Below are 17,612 nucleotides of genomic sequence, written 5' to 3' on the forward strand. Positions count from 1 at the left end.
CCTGTCAGCTTCATCCAAAATTAGCCACTGTATCCGACTAAAGCGAATGTTCTTTGTGGATTTTATATGATCCACCAGACGTCCAGGAGTTGAGATAAGGATATTTATTCCTTTGCGGAGTCTGTTTAAAATCACATACCATGAAAGAAAGTAAATCAAACAGGGCTGTATTTATAGAAAACACAGGAAGAAGCCAAAGGAGACAGATTTACGTCTGGCACCAATACCCCACAGCCTGAAATTATGACACAATGATGAGTGGATACAAAGATATATCTGAGTTTTAATTTTTCTCAGAAGTTTGCCTCTCCTATAGAATATAATTGTTAAGATCTGAAATCATACTTAAATCATAAAACCTTAACTTTGAAAGGAATCTTTATAATATGATGCCTTTTACCTGACCATAGATCCTTTCTAGAATATTCTAGATACGTGGTCATCGATCCTGTTCTTGAAGGTTTCTATGCCAGGGAACCTCTTACCTGAATGAGTTATCCCAAAATGTTTTTTTCCTGATACTGAGGCCTTGTTTTAACTGCCATCTAAAAGGCCTAGCTTTGCCCCCTAGACTAGTAAAATAAATCTAATTTCTGACTCCCCAAACAGCCTTTATCCCATTACTCCAAGTAATAAAAGCCTCCAGTTTTCAGCTGAGTCTATTTTCCAGCCTCCCCTGCAGTTAAATATGATCATGGGCCTATGTTGTAGCGATAGGATAATGAGAATATGCAAATCCCACAAGTCCCTTTAGAGGGAAGAGGTACGACTATTTCTGTTCCTGCTGCAGGAAACTAGATGCAATGGCTGGATCTCCACTGTCGAACACTATGAGGTAACTCTGAAAATGGAAGCCTCATTGAGGGGCACAAAACGACGGAAAGAGCCCAGGTCCTGACACGAGAGCACGATGCCCGTCCTGGATGGGCGGCTGTCAGGCTGCTTAAATGTGAAAGAAAAAGGAAACTTCCGTTTGGTTTGAGCCTTTAAGGCTGCAGCTAATCCTAACCGATACTTTCGGCGTTCAAGTTTAATATTTACTTGTTAATCACAGACTACACACACAGTTGGGTGTTACTACTGCACATTATGCTACAATATAAAAATGGCTTAAAAAGAATGCACACAATTTGGGATTTACTTGTTGCCACAATTTTCTACTGATACCCATTACCAGTTCTAATATTGAACGAGGAATCAATGTTTTTGGTGTGAAAAGCAAGGTGCAAAGCATTATGTTAGTTTATGACCTTGTTTTTATAAAAAACAACAGAATCTCAAACCCCAATGTACCCAAAAGGGAGCCACCAAGGAGGACGGACACTAAACAGGGGGGTACTGGGATGATGGAGTTCAGAAAGTAATGACATCAGAAAGCAACCCCTTGTAGGTTTATACAGTATTTTTAAAAATAGCTATGTCTAGAGGGGACCGCTCCCCGCTGACGCAATCTGTCCGAGACAGGCTCACTCCAGGTTTAGAAGGACTGAGTCCTACCAGAGAGACAATTCAAAAAGGAATTAACCACAGATAAACCTCCCCCTACCTGGCTTTTTCTGATTTTCTCTTCTCTCCGCCCATTAACACTCCAGGCACAATCCAGGTAAATGGCTACAGGAAGACATCAGAGCAAAAATCAATGCCAAGCCCCTTATACTGCAAACACAGAGACTGACTCTAAGTTGGGAGGGAGGACTCAGGCTTCTTCCGGTGTGAGGTGTTACTGTGCAGACACGATTCCTAGGTGCTGCCACACCCATGGACAATATCAGCAGTAACCTCAATTACAGCTAAAGAACGAGCTTCCAACACAGTAAGAGAGCAAGGGGAGCTTGGTAAACGATTCAGGTAGCGTTTCTGCCTTTCTCTTTGGAGCCTCAATTAAACACACATTTCAGTAGGTCTCCTGCCTTTCTTTTGTTCTTTTTGGTTAAAATAAAACCCAAGTACAACACTCCTCACTCTCACCCCTGATGAAAGAAAGGATAGATCAATTCTCCACCTAATGCGGGAGGTTGGCCGGCTTTGGCTCTGAAGCCTTTTCTCTCTCCTTGCTTAAACAAACCCTACTTGCAGCATTTTGAGTTGCTTTCCAGTCGGCCACCTTCAGGTTGCTGTACCTGTCAATGTCTGTCTGGGGCTTGCCAGTGACTATAACGAATCGATTATAAAGCTGTAAGCACCAGGAAACACTAGTAATCTCTTTAAATTGGAACTGGGCAGTTAGTAAGGTTTAGATTAGTAAAAATCAAGACTGCACCAGGGGAGAGCAGAGACATCCAGGGAAAAGAGAGAAATTAGAATAATTCCTAGCTCTTTGAAAATAAGGAAAAGACTGTGGTATATTTCTCCTTCCTCAAAAGGTCAGGAGAAAAGATAAAACTTGCCTTACCTTCAGTAGTTTCTGGACAATATCAAAGCTTTGTAGAGCCAGCTGTAAATATTAAAAAGTTATAGATAATGAACAAGATCCATTCTTTTAGTTTAAATTTAGACAATGTAAAGTGATTAAGATCCCAATTTAGACCGCAAGTTAAAATTTAAGGAAAAAAAAAATCCTATCAAAGAATCGACCGTGTTCTTAGACTGATTCTGAAACCTGCCAGTTTGCAGAACATGGGTACAAACATCACATCTATTTCTTGGACATGTACAAAAATAGTGTTTTGTGCTCCCTCTGCTGGCTCAAATTCCCAGAGTGCCACACGGAGCACTCCCAGTCTACGGTGCACAAAGATGAAAGAAAATGAAAGAAAGTCGCCCTGAATTTGGCTCTCTTGCGAAAGAACGTCCTATGTATGAAGCAGTAAATGAGAACAGTGATGCAACAGGTTAACCTTTGGGAGCTTTAAAAGTGATGTGACTGTATCCTACGAATACGCCAGGGGAGAGCAGTAGCTGAAGACTCAGAGATGGCCATTCCCCAAGTTTATTAAAGGAAATAAAAACCAACAAGCCCAGTGGAAATCAGAGAAAGTGAAAATTAATGTAGGTTATAACCACTAATAACCATCAAAAGGTTCTATGTAATCCGTTTATCCAAAGATACATAGTTTCCACAGGTTTAGTAGTCATGAAGCATCCTAGGGAAGTAGCACCTTTGCTGCTATAAAGATTTCAATCGCTTTGTGCCTACTCCTTCATTGGATTGAGCTGACAGAGAACACGGCAGGCTGTACAAAAAAAAAGCTGAGCTGAAGCCTCTATCTCTACGATCAATTCTCTATAAGGAAGTGATTTTGATACAGCAAACAGGTACCTAAATCTGAAATTGCCTCTGTAGACAAATAAAATAGATCAGATAAGAGATTTCCACCAAGAAAGAATAAAAATACCAGGAAGCTTAACTTTCAGGAACAAGTAAAATGTTTGGCTCAGTAGCTTCTTTAAAAAAAACAAATTCATTTTTAGGGCCGACTGATTTTGTTTTTGAATTAAGTTGGGGGAAAAAAGTATAAGAATGTGACTAAATTTCTTTTCAGAGGACAGAAATGTATAGTGTTATTAGTCTTTAGATAACAGGGAAATGCTTTTCCATACTTACAATTTTCAAAGAGCGCTTGAATTTTTCTTGTCAGAAACCAGAAGAATGGTTCCCGGGCAAAACAAAGGGTACAGTGGTTTGTGCAATAGAGAGAAAAATGGTAAACCCTCTTATAAACTCAACAGGCTGTCCCTGAAAATACTTGCTCAAGATTCACTCCGAACATGAAGCTGCTTACCTCTCTCGTCGGCACTAGTACCAGAGCATAGGGGCCGTCACTACGCTGTGGACACAGAAGGAAAAAAATGCCATGAGGCTTAAAGATCACAGGAGTCCAGACGAACAGAACTGAAGGGTGGCCACTTGTAAAGTACCAGGGACAAGAGCACCCCTTGCCCTCATTATTATGGAACATTGTTCTAGAGGTTCTGGCCCACGCAATCAGACAAGAGAAAGAAATATGTACAAATCTAGAAAGGAGGAGGTAAAACAGTCAGTAACAGCAGATGATATTTTATGCTAAAAAAAAAATATTTAAAAAAATCATTTGAAAATCTATTACAAAAAAGATAATTCAGTCAACAAGCTGAATGCAAAATTAATATATAAAAATCAATTGCCTCGCAACATAGAAAGTAAGAAAATACAAAGGGGAAGAAAATCACACTTATAATAGCAACTAAAAAGACTAAGCTTAACAAAAAAAATGTAGAAAGTCTTTAAAAAAGTACAAAATCTATATAATGAGAATTTTAAAACATCTCTGAGGGGGCACAAAATAAAATTTGAATGAATGGAAAACTGTGTCTTGTCCTTGAATAAGCAGATTCAATATTATATAAGCTAATTCTCCCTAAATCAATCCATAAATATAACGTAATTTTAACAAAAATGTCACAAAAATGCATATATGTTTATATGCATCCAAGAAATAATATATACTATAAACAGACAAGCTGATTTCAAAGTTGATATGGAAAAATAAATACAAGGACAACCAAGACAGTTCTGAAAAACATCCAATGTTAAAACAATTTAAATGTACTGTAGTTTTTAAAAAACTGATACTGGCACATGTAGATTACAATAGCAAATAAGAGTCTAGAATAGAATCAAATATATACAGAAATTTAGGAAATAAGGGTCATTTTGTATCAGTAGGGAAAAGATGTACTATTGAAAAGTCCTTTTAGAAAAACTTGTTAGAAAAATGAAGTTGAAATGAAGTTGGCCTTTTTATAGATGACATAAAACTCAGAAGTATAAAACACTGATAAATTTTATTACATAAAAATTCAAAATTTCAGAATGAAAAAACAATACCTATATTTTGTAACTTAATCAAGAGTCAAATGACAACATGGGAAAAAAATATGCCACAAATAAGAAAAAGGGCCCCAAAAAAAGACAAAAGAAAAAGGGCCAATTTCCCTAGCTTACAGGGAAGGTCTATAATTCAATTAAATATAAAAATAAAAGACCAACAAATCAAATAGAAAAATGGAGGCTATAAGCAGCTAATTTATGTAAATAAAAATTCAAAATATGGCTTTTACACATATGAAAAGATTTTCAACTTTACTCCTAAAAAAAAAAATTCAAGTTGAAATTATAGTATTTTCCCCGTATCAAATGAGCAAAATTAAATAGCTGAGAGTGCTTACAAGGGCATTGGCAAAAGGAACTCTTATACACTCTTGGTGAGAGTGCAAAATGGTAAAACTCCTTTAAAGGTCAATTTTGACAGTATCTATCAAATAAAAATGAAAATTCCACTTACGGGAATTTCTCTAAAAGATGCGCTCACACGTGTACGTAAAGAAGTTGTACCGCGTTTTCCGGAATGTAGGATATTTATATAGCCTTGCTTGTAGCAAAACACTGATCAAAATGTAAATTCCACCAATGGGAGACCGATTCAATAATTTATGGTTCCTACACACAGTGGAATACTAGGCGGCCATTACAAAACGAGGCAGACACAGTACTTACTGATAAGAAACTCTCCCTCAAACATATGAAGTGAACAAAAGCAAGGCACGGAACATCACGCATGACAAGCAACCATTTGTGTATGGAACCAAATAAACAAAAACTTCAATGAAAGGGGCAGAGGAGCTATGCATATTCATATTCGCTTTGTACGCCGAGCGTGTCCTTGGGAGGGCTCCCGAGACTGGTGACAGGACCTCTGCACCTGACAGGAGACCCCGACCCCTGGGGAGAGGGGGGAGGAGAAGGACTTGCTTTTCACTATATATTTTTTGGTCCTCTTTAAGATTTTTTTAAACATGTATATTACATCTAAAAATAACAGTAGTAGTAGTAGCAGGAGTGGTAGTAATAATGATTCAAGAATAACATAGACGAAAAAGAAAAAGTAATCTGCTAATCTGCCGACCCCCAAATCAATGACGTCTTGCACCTCGAAAGTGGTCACAGACAGCGAATGAATGAGAACGCGGCTGGTACAGAAACTAAGTGCAGATTTAGCAGCAAATTCCATCACAAGAGTAGCTTTCATGTTTTGCATGGGAAACATTTACCCACAAGGAGAAAAGGATTTGGAATTCAAACTCGAGTCATCTGTGCTCAACCCCAACTTCGGGAGACGGCTGAAGCCCAGGCAAGGAACGGTAAACATGTTAGTACACGGTATCAACGTGCCACGGTGTGACGCTAGGAGATTCTGACATTTCAAAAGGTGTTACTACACAAAGAAGAAGAAAGAAAAATCAATTCCTCCCAGGGCAGAAGCGAGTGAAGGAGGATGGATGTGATGTTAGAAAAATCAGAGCCGAAATAACTGAAAGAGTGAAAACATGGAAAAGCAGCCCACGCTCATCTCATCACCAAAGTAATTTAAGACTCTGTTGGGGGCCTCGAATCTGCTGCTCCCTCCAGATCAGGTTTTTTACAGGTCAAATCATTTTACAATGAACTCCATCCAAGGCTCTATACTGAATATTACTTGAGATAAGTGGATTAAATTTGGGCTTGGAAAACTCTTTCTACAGAATATTTCAGTCTTGAGTAAAATGAGCTGTTACTGATATTAAAAAATATATGAGCCAATCAAGAAACGATACGGCTCGTTAATGGTTCTGAATGTAAGCAAATCAAATCACTGCCCTGGCTACGCCACCGTGTTGATGAGGATGGCAGCTAGCACTTCATAAGCAGGTTCTATTACCAGGTGCTAGAAACTAGTTCTCAACCTTCCACAGGCACTAACCTCGCTTAATCCTCAGCCTAGGAGACAGGCACTGCCAGGTGAGGTCACTAAGGCACGGGGGGTGGGCAATGCATTGCCTAACGTCACACTCAGACCCAGGATTGGAAAAGAGCTACCCACTACACCGTCTCCCCTAGGTATGTAATCTAATCGCTCCTGTCCCCAGCTCACGGATCTCTGACATGAGACACTTAGGTTTGTACTGGTGGACCCATGCCAGCTCACGTCTTCTCAAACTCTACAACTTTGCATGAAATAAAAAACCTCTCTCCTGGCAAGAAGTTCTTCTGGAGGATAGAAATGATGAGACGTCACTACACTGGCGCGGTAATTTGTATTTCTTCCGAACATGCCAAGTACAATGATAAGCAAGCCCTTTGTATGAACTCCTCCACTGGAAAGGACCCAACGGGAAAAAACTCAAGTCATCTTTAGAAATAAAATTCTCACCCACTTCAGAGAAAACCAGTATTAGTAAGTTTGATAAGTATCTTTCTCATCTTTTTATGCATAGATATACACACAGATTATCATCATTTATGAAACTGGAGTCGCATTATACGTGCTGGTTTGTGTAAAACATGCCTCTTCTCAATTAACACAGCAAGAACACTTAAGTTCACAGATAATAACTGAAAAACATATCACTGTTAATGGCTATATCAGGTTCTATCGTTTGGATGATTGTGCAGGATTTCTGTTTTATCGATTTAAAATTATTTAAATAAAGGTTAAATAAAATGTAAACTCATTCATTTTGAAAGAATTTCAGACTTTCAAAAAAACTGCACAAATGGTACAAAGGACTCCCTTAAACCTTTCTCCTGCTTCCGTATGAGTTCTCAAAATCACAGCGCAGCGATCAGAACCAGGAAGTTAGCACTGATTCAACACTATTAATTAACCCACAGGCCTGATTCGAATTTCATTCATTGACCTAGTAACATCCTTTTCCCAGATCAGGACCCAATTCAGGACCACATGTTGCACTTAGCTGTCATTCTCCTTTGTCTCTTTTAATCTGGGGTAGTTCTTTGGTGTCTTTTGTGATCTTAATACTTCTGAGGAGTACTGGCCAGTTGCTTTTGCAGAATGACCTTCCATTTGAGTTAGTCTGATGTTTGCTTATGATTAAAGTAGGGTTATGAATTTTGGGCAAGAAAACCACAGAAGTGACGCTGTGTCCTCCGTGAAACTTACAGGAGGCACCTGAGGCTTCCACACGTCAGGACCCCAGCTCTGATCCCTTGGTCAAGGAGGAAATAGCCAGCCTTCCCCTTTGTCAAGTTACTGTTTTCCCCTTTGTGATTAAAAAGTATCTTGTGGGGAGATACTTTGAGACTGCGTAAATTTCTCGTTTTCACCACATTTCCATCCACTCATTTGAGCATCTGTGATGCCTCTTGCCTTAAACAGTAGCACTGTGGCATCTGCCAAACATTGATGTTCGACTTCCATCACTTCTACATTTATTCTTTGGAATTCTACTATAAGGAAGGGCTTTACCTTCTCCCATTTATTTATTTATTCAATAATTTTACTTTGGACGCATGGATGTTTGTTTTTGACTATGAGCTATAATCCAATATTATCATTATTTACTTTGTCACTCAAATATCAAGTAGGCTCAACACACGTCTAATTCTGCAGGTCCAAACTGAGAAAAACAAGTAACCAATTAACCGTGTTTCCCCGAAAATAAGACCGAGCCAGACAATCAGCTCTAATGCGTCTTTTGGAGCAAAAATTAATATTATAGTAAAATAAGACTGGGTCTTATAATATAATAAAAGACCGAGTCTTATTTTACTATAAGACTAGGTCTTATATAATATAATAAAAGACCAGGTCTTATATTAATTTTTGCTCCCAAAGACGCATTAGAGCTGATTGTCAGGCTAGGTCTTATTTTCAGGGAAACAGGGTAGCTCTTCTCATCTGCCAGTCGAGGAACCCACCTCACTTCCTATTTCTGATCTGGCCATTTCCTCTCAACTGAGACTAACCAGGGCTGTATCTGTGGGACTCTGGGCTGCATTTTGAGATGACACAGAGGTCTATGGAATGTAGCAGTTAACTGGCCTCCCAGGGAACCCGAGAAACCCAACTGTGGCCCCTCTGGCCCAGGCACTAACTGAATGTGTTTCACAACTAAAGATAAGTTCTAAAAAATGCTAAATACAAGGAGGCCCAATGGTCAGACTCACTATTTGGGTGCTTATTTTCATATCTACTATTCATCGCAAACCACTGTTTTAAATATAATGTTCACCCTTCTTAGTCAGAAGAGCTTGATCTCTGGAGCCACAGAGAACGGAGGTGGAAGTCCACGCCACATGGCCTTAGTTATTTAATGTCCCCAAGTCTCCTTTTTTTTTTTTTTTTGTGAACTTTAGTAACAGTAATACCTATAGCTCAGTGGGGCCGAGGCAGTTAAAGACTCAACATCACAGACAAGCATTCGGCACAACGTCAGACATGAGGTTCCCTATGAGGCTGACGACGATGATTACGAAATATATTTATTCTACTGTACTGGGCAGTCTTTAGAGGCAACATTTTTAAAGGGATTAAAAAGACATAAAGAAACAACACTAAGTGAAAACAGAGTCTCTCGGTCCCAGTATTACTGCTGTAATTCAGATTGATGGTTTCTTATGCACTATGAACAATAACAGAAAAACATATTTTACACTCACTTGTATTTTTGTTTTCATTGCTTGAAGGGACTGGACCACAGGGATGCAATAGGCAAGAGTTTTACCTTTTAAACAAACACAAAAGCAATTAAAATCAGAGACCCTGTCGATGTGAGAAAAGCAATGACAGTAAAGGACCCAAGTTCTGTTACCTTGGGGCAGTACTAAATCTGGGGAAAGGAAAAGTGCATGTGACACATCAGGAGAGGTGGGAATGGAAGTCACCTGCCTGCCACACTCCTAGTTTTGCTTTGTAAATTTAGTATTTCTTCTAAAAAACCTGCGGCTTCAGCTCCTTTATCCATTTAACAAGGGAGACCATGATACATTTCCCAGATTACACAAGAGCTCAACCTGATGACTGTCTCCAGAAGGTGACAACTCCTCCTCCGAAGTCATCCTGACCTCTGAACTGAGCTTGCAGGTCACGTAAATACCCTCTGCGGTGATGTGATTAGGGGCCTGTCTGAGCCTCAGCCCCAGCCTCTAAAGACCAAGGAGGATCACAGGGGTTCCCCCTACCTGAGTGGTAGCTAAGAGGGGTGGAGAACAGCTGACCAGCCACGAAGGGTACAAGAGGGTCACCAGAGAAAACCCAGGCTCATGTGAACACAAGAAGTGTTCCATGTCTGAGCTAACGACTGGCATCCAATCAGTGTGTGCCCATGTCAGCACTATTTTAACACCAGGAGAAAGTCTTCACCCCCCCCACTGGAGTGAGGGCAGGCAGCTCTGGCTCTGGAGGCTGAGACTGGGCAAAGCCATGAGGCAGGCTCTGAGGAACGACAGTGAACTTGACTGCTCCCTGATCATTCCTGATCACGCCTCCGACAGGCGACCCCCTCCCTTCACTGCGTGAACTAATTCAGGGCTCTGATCAAAAGCACGAGTGGCCTCCCCTCCCCCAAGGCAGCCACTGCCACAAACAGACACAGGACTTACGACGTGACCATGGCCTGGGTACCATGGGAAGAAGGGCAGAAATGAAATGACGACTGACCTGAGCCCGTCTGGGATCTCACGAGAGCATCTCTGCCTTCTAGCAACACAGGAATGCTTTGCTTCTGAACACTTGGGCGGAAAGAACACGTGGTTATCTATAACACATTACCCACTCACGTTCACAGGCAGAGGCGCAAGATACACAAAATGCAATGGCCCCATGCTTTGATTTGTCTATCAGCTGCCACCTTAGATGCCACCCAAATATGCAAGTGAAGGTGCTGAGAAACTTGATGATTAGAAGAATAAAACCTCAGTTAAATTTCTGGAACGCAGCTGAAAATGGTGAAGCTAGCCAGAGATTGGCCATTCTATCATACTAATTAAACCCAAAAATGGGACAGGCACGATGACAGCCTGGAGCTACTGTGAAAGTACATCACACACTCTCTCGCCTTCTGTACCAGGGAATATGAAACGTAGTAAAACATTATGGGAAGCTTCCCATGCAGACGAGTACGAAGAAGCTGTGAGCCCTCCAGATAGCAAGGAACTGCTGCTGTTCACACTCCCGAAAACCAAGAGAGAACTATTATGGACACACTCAGATGTATGTGCACGTGTGCATGTAACAACTAACGACAAAATGGATACAGAAATCATTTAAATTTGGTTGACAAAACTGAACAAAAAAAAATGGTGGGGGGGTCTTCTTTTTTCATTCTTCAATATTCTTAATTTTACTTATAAGTAAAACGGATTATTAAAATGCACAGAAGCAGACATACTCAAAAAGAAGAAGTCCACCTCTGCTCCACACCTTTTACTACTCTATTTCTACTTCCCAGGAATCATCATTCTCAACAATCATTTAAGTTTTTTTCAGTATCCCATTATATCCAACCAAATATTTACCCTTGTCTTTTAGGTTGACTCTAATTCTTACCACTAAGAAATAACACGATCAAGTCCACATTTTGGACACAGTATTTTCAGGGAAGCACGGAACAGTGGGAGCTTACATAGACCATTCTTCTGGACCAGCGATCTCTTACGGTTGAGAGCTGAGAGCAGAACTGGACGGGGACCCAGTCTCCCCAGTTACCAGGTGGGGAAACCAGGTGGCTGAGGGATATGTCGAGTCCTCGATGGTCACTAACCTGGCCTTGTTCTCTAACACCAAGACGCAAACCGGCTTTGTCCTCCCCAGACAATTCAGGTTTTATACGATTATACCCCAGTAAGTCCTAAAACAATCAAGACTGACCCGGAACTCTTACCTGGTCATACTAGACATGTTTAAGACTGTATTTATTGTGGAAATCTGAAAGAGAAGACAAAATAAATATTTTTCTTTAACTGTCAACTTTTGGTATAAATATATTTAACGCAAATAAGGATGCAAAAAAGGAGAAAATACTGGGATAAAATTGATGACCATGATCACGGTAAGTTCCTCTAACCCAGTGGTTCTCAGCTGCGGGGGGTTCTGCCCCCGCCAGCCACGTGGCAATGTCGGGAGACATTTCTGATTGTTACAACTGTGGGAGGGGATGCTACTGGCATCAAGTGAGCAGGGGCGCAGGGTGCTGTTAAACACCCTACAATCAGAGGACAGCCCCCATAACACACAGTTTTCCATCCTAAGCCTGAGAAACCCTGCTTGGACCTGTAGGTGAGAAAACAAGCTTAGGCAACCCACCCTGAAGGAGGAGGTAAGCCACGACCATTCGAGCAAAGGAAACCCAGGCTCCCTAAAGGTGCTCGTATTTTTCTCTCCTTACCCATAAGTAAACCTGGAAAACTCACTCCTGGTTAAAAATAAATAAATAGTAAATAAACAAATAATAAAGTGCTCATTTGTTTGTAGAAAATGCATGTGAAAATAGCCTCTTCTTCCTTCAAGTCTTGTAACTACAGACAGCCCTTCACGGCACGGTGCCAGCTCAGCTCCCTGTCCTTTGGTCGCTGAGACACCTGCCACCCAGAAGAGTCTCAATGTCATACCTCACCCAGGAATGAGGAGGTTGTCTTCAAGCCCCATTAAGTGGATGCCAGTCCCAACCCAAACCAGGTGAGGGAAGTCCGGAGTTCCTTTAGAAAGGGGGGTGGCTGTGGGGGTCAGGACACGGTGAACAACAATGTAAGCTCACCTGAACTGTCCTAGAGGAGTAGCTTAGCAACCTGAGCTCCTTCGGGTAACTTGGAGCAGAAATACCCATTCTCTGGTTTTCCTTCCTAGAACTCTCATTTCACAGACATGCTGAATGAACAAACACATCAACAACGGCGACCGCACAAACCACTGAGAGATACTTACTAAATGTGGGTGGAGGGCCAGGTCCTGGAAGGCATCTGAAGAAAACACTTTTTCTTGCACTTGCTGTACTACAGGTCTGCAAATGATGAACAAAACCCAGGCATCAGTTCCAATCAACAAAGAAAAAGGCAGAGTACACTTAGCTCCTTTCATTCCGGAGGGGCATCTGCCCCTGGGCATACCTGTGGAGCTCGGGAATGTCAGGATTGTTCTTAAACAACGATGAAGTCTTAATGCTCGGTTTCTGCTCTGGGTTTCTACCAGTCGCGCTAGCCGAAGACTTCTTCGGAGCAAACACCTTCTGTGCCTTCTTCCTCTTAAACGTCCTCTGTATTTCTTTAGCAGCGGTTTTCTTGGCTGGGTGAGAGGATGTGTTATTCCTCCGTTTTGCTGGGGGAACCTCACTGGACGCCTGGCATTTTCTTTTGGTGGCCTGTGCTTGCTGCGTCGTTCCCCAAAGGAAAGAGCAAGCAGAGATGCATTAGTCCATGAAGACAGACCTCAGAGTGAAGCCTGACTGCCCAGAGAATTGCATCGCGCCCTGCAGAGATCATTATGCCCCATATGTCAAGCAACAGTTTAGGGTCTGCAATCACATTCTTTGACTCAGCCTTTTTTTTCTCCAAAAGGAAAAAAAAAATCCACAAAATTCCAGCTCCCTCATCTACCAGACTTCACCATCCATCTTAACTGTCAACTCAACCAAGATGAGGGTGAGGATCGAGAAGGGAGACACATTTTTTGGGCTGCATTTAACAATGGAGTGTTTTGCGAGAAGAGAGAACCCACCTTGTGAAGTGTGCCTGCTAAGTCGGTCCATAGCCCTAGGAATCCATTTACACCAGAAGAATGGTGGGTGGGGATCATTTCTCTCTACCAACAAAGCCTGTGGGTGACGGACGACACATGGATGCCGTGTCCCAGCTCATGCCCAGGCAGCGGAAACCTTCATTACTGTTCCACCCTAGAGTGCTTGGATCGCTGTCATTCTCTCCCCTCAAGCTGCTCCCCCAGATTCGGGTGGCTTGGAGACAATTCCTACTCGCTGTTTCCATTCCAAATGAGAATTCTGCTCCATCCATCACTTCTATCACAATTATTTCCAATTCTCCTCGCCTTTCAATTCCCCGTCTGATCGCCGATTTACAGGCTACAACACTATATATTTTCTTGCCTGTTGCTTCTTATTTCCATAACATGAATGTAGTTAAGTGTACGATGTCCAAACTCCCCCTAGGAGAAGAAACATCCAATTTGTCTATTTTCTTTGGCCTTCTCTTCCAATTTGCACATGAATATCAAAACATGCTGTGAGTAGCCAGTGCTTGTTATTCTGGAGTTTTGGATTCTCTGGGAATATGTTATTTTCCTCTTAGCTTGAAAAGATGACTTTCATTTACACATCAGCTTGTTTTAGCCTTGATTGCCAGTTTCAGACCAACCTAACAACAATAATAGCTCTTTGTTCCTGCCAACCACAGGACTCCTATAGCTAATTAATTCAATAAACACAACTTCAAATAATGTAAGTAATAAGTACTAACTTGCTTCACTTTACAGATTTCATTTTACAAAGTCCCAAGTTCATGAACTTTCAGATTAAAGAAAGAGGTGAAGTCAAATTTCAGGTCTGTTGAATCATTTGCCAGGCGGAATGAAATGTGCAGATTTTACCTGATTCATAGAATCAGGCTCTCAGAGCATAAAAAGGCCAAAAGGCCACTCCCACCATGCACAGACTTCCTACCACAGGCTGCCTGACAGATGGCCTTGCCGTTTCTGCCTGCACACCTCCGCTCACCATTATCCGTCCCTCAAGGCAGACCAAATCCTAGGGAGTTTGAAGCTGTTTCTGACATTCAGGCAAGATGTGCCACCTTGAGCATCTACTTGCGAGCCTGAGGTCTGCTTTCTGCAGCATCATAGGACAAACTCACTTCCTCTGCACATAACTTTTCTTCATACATCCTATGACTCCTTTTTTCCTTCCTCTTTGGACTAAATACTCCAAATAGGACACCAACTTTAGACCCTCCCTACCATCCTGGTCACCCTTTACTTCCATGCCAACTTCTCTCTAAAAGCAAGTAAGTATTCAGAGTGAAGCACCATAGTAGACAGGATTTACGTTGCTCTTATTGAAAACCTGTAATGGGATCTACAGAGCCTTCTCGAATCTGGCCTCCGCCCATCTCACCAGTCCAGCTGTACCCTCAGCCATCCTGTCTTCCTTAATTCCTACAAAGTACCATGCTCTTTCCCTCCTCAGGGCCTTTGCACGTGCTATTCCCACACCCATGTCTCCAACTCTCCCTCTGGCTGGCAAACTCATACTCACCCTCCAGGTCTAGGCCTCCGGGTCCTCAGAAGAGCCTTTCCTGACCTCCTCTCTCCACCCTGTCATCCCTTGCATCGGCTCACGTCTAGCACAACGTAAGTGCTCAATAAATACCAGTGAGATGAACAAACGACACACAACGGAATTATCCCTTTCCACAATCTGGACACTATTTTTCTACTTGTTAGCCTCCCCACGCCTCCCCATCCCAGCATCCACAACACACTGATTGAAAAAACTGACCACTTAGCAGCTGTCAAGTAGCTTGGTCCTGAAGATACAAAGCTAGAAGACTAGTCAAGCCCTTTAGGGAGTGACAGACTAGCGCAAGAGAAAAAAGTGTAAAACCACAAACCCAAACCTCTCTGTACTACACAAGGGGTATGGACAAAGGGTTATGAGAGCACAAAATAATAAGAGATGACCACGGCCCACAGCAAGGGGAAGGAAGACAGGGAGACAGACAGGAAGGCTTCACGAGTGGCATTTGAGCAGACAGGAATAAGGACATATCTGGGTCTCCTCAAAATTAGCTGCACATTAAGTAAGTCACTGCTCTCAGGGTCTCCGCTCCTGCCCCTGTAAAATGAGGGGATTATGACTGATGACCTTTGGGGCCCATCTAGCCCTAAGGGTCTAGATCCTACGTCTCTGATATTCAGAGCTGTGAGGTAATCTGTCTCAGGATCACTGAGGGACCCGGGATTTGCTCAGCTGGTTCCACAGCCCGGGGTTCCTGACGACAATGTTATCATACCATTTATTAATTGTATCCTGTTTGGTTAGAAAACATCATGAATAGTTTGATCCCTATTTTGTTTTGTTTCCTAGGAAGATATACATCAAAATGTTAACCAGAGTGACGAGTGTTGTTTTTTGTTTTTTTAAATCTACTTCCCAAATTTCCTACAATAAATTTGTATTAATTTAATAATCAGAAAACATTTTCGTAAAGAAAATATTCTGCACCATGTTAGAAACAGCATAACGAAAATGTACATGCAGACAAGGCCCCCGCAGGCACTGGTCACCACCTCCTTAATGAATACCCCTTTGACACAGTAGTTCAAGTAATCCTAACACCACATGCCCTATGCTTATTCATCCAACTCACTCAACGGTTTTACTAAGTGTTTCCTGTGTGTTAGTTACTAGGCAAGTACATGGCACAAGCGCCCCACTGACCTCCCGACGGAGCAGTTCCATGACACAAAATGGAGCCAACGTGAATCTATTTATTTTTTATCATTGGCATTTATTAAGTGCCTCTATAGTCTTTATGTATATTATCTCATTTAATCCTCATAATAGCCTGTCACGAAGCCGGAGTTATTTTTCTTATTTTATGGCTAGGAAAAGTGAGAATCGGAGAGGGGAACCACCTAACTTCCTCTAAGCCACAGAGATAGTGTGTTGCCAGGCTGGCATCTAATCCCAGGCCTGTCTTACTCCAAATCCCAGGGGCTCTTCTGTACTTCCCCTCCCCCCTCCCGCAGAGATGGGGCTCCGCCATTGGCTCGCTAAAAAACTCCTCTAAATCCCAAAGCTTGTCACTGAAAAAAAAAAAAAAAAATCACCAAAGAGAATCCCGACACTGGGTATTAGCTTATGTGAACTCAAGGAATTTCAGCTTCAACACACTGGCTGAACTGAACTTTGTCAGTTAACTTTTCAATGGAATTATCTGTTGCCTTTTCAAGAAACACACACACACACAGAACTTTCTTGCCAAGAGATTGCATCCTTCCTGGTCTTTTAGGTAACGTGATTTTACAACAGATTTTCTGCCCTGTAGCCCTCCTCTTCTCTAGGACATACGTCAATCACCCTAGAAACCAGTTTTCAGCTCTGGCTCGGGTTAAGTTTAAGGCGTCTTTCCCCTCCCCAGTGAGGGAATCACGTTGGTGAGCTGTATTTTCTTCTCCCCCTCCACAGCACGTGGATGAAATGTATGCCATTTTTGAAAGCTCTTAAAATAAATTCGTAGCCTCCAGTCCTCATTCCTGAAAGGAGCAACCCTTAAAGTCAAGGAAACGGCGGCCGAGAGAAGAGATGTGGCTGGGAAATGCCAGGGCCGGGGCTCCTGACTTCTACGGGAACAGTCTCCCGTCCCTCCCGTTCGAGGTCTCCAAGTAGCCGCCCCAGCGAGCCCTCGCCCCTCTGCCACGCGCTCCGCTCCCTCCGAGAACATCCCGGCGGGCCCCCCCCCCCCCCCCAAGCTGCCTAATGTCTGACTCGCCCACCTTAACTCCGTAAATAATTCCAAACCCGACTCGGAGGAAAGGCGCGGCGCGGGCGGGGCCCCGGTGCAGACGGATCAGAGGCCGGGTCAGAACTCACCTGCCTCGCCGGAGTCGTGCGGGGTCTGGGGAACGTCCCGCAGGCGGCGGCTGGGGGCTGGGAAAGGTGGAGAAGCGCTCCCCCGGCGACCGCCATGGCCGGCGAGCAGGCGCTGCCACACGCGGGCCAGCCGGGCACGTCCGGACCTCGCGACCCGGTACCGTGCCTCCGCTCGGGCCCACGTAGGACGCGCGCGAGGACCCCGCGTAGCTGCCCGGCGGGGTCCTGCGCCCGCTGCCTTTTCGGGTCCCGCA

At 42.8% G+C, this 17,612-nt stretch overlaps 1 protein-coding gene across 2 annotated transcripts in view; it reads right to left on the reverse strand.

Annotated features, from left to right (window-relative positions):
- Positions 1-17,602, reverse strand: part of DDX31 (DEAD-box helicase 31) — a 68,645-nt gene extending 51,043 nt beyond the window's left edge. The window contains exons 1-11 of one of the 2 annotated variants that reach the window (XM_033122299.1): positions 17,359-17,491; positions 13,470-13,913; positions 12,863-13,122; positions 12,681-12,756; positions 11,641-11,684; positions 10,419-10,489; positions 9,419-9,483; positions 3,723-3,767; positions 2,393-2,434; positions 1,547-1,611; positions 2-121 (exon numbers count right to left, since the gene is read on the reverse strand). In XM_033122299.1, the coding sequence (XP_032978190.1) occupies positions 2-121; positions 1,547-1,611; positions 2,393-2,434; positions 3,723-3,767; positions 9,419-9,483; positions 10,419-10,489; positions 11,641-11,684; positions 12,681-12,756; positions 12,863-13,122; positions 13,470-13,547 (866 nt within the window). In that variant the 5' untranslated portion in view covers positions 13,548-13,913; positions 17,359-17,491. Of the gene's footprint in view, position 1; positions 122-1,546; positions 1,612-2,392; positions 2,435-3,722; positions 3,768-9,418; positions 9,484-10,418; positions 10,490-11,640; positions 11,685-12,680; positions 12,757-12,862; positions 13,123-13,469; positions 13,914-17,358 lie in introns of both variants that reach the window. The other variant, XM_033122297.1, reaches the window with a different exon arrangement.
- Between the last annotated feature and the right edge of the window lie 10 nt (positions 17,603-17,612).

This window comes from Rhinolophus ferrumequinum, chromosome 12, assembly GCF_004115265.2.
Source record: "Rhinolophus ferrumequinum isolate MPI-CBG mRhiFer1 chromosome 12, mRhiFer1_v1.p, whole genome shotgun sequence".
Taxonomy (NCBI): domain Eukaryota; kingdom Metazoa; phylum Chordata; class Mammalia; order Chiroptera; family Rhinolophidae; genus Rhinolophus; species Rhinolophus ferrumequinum.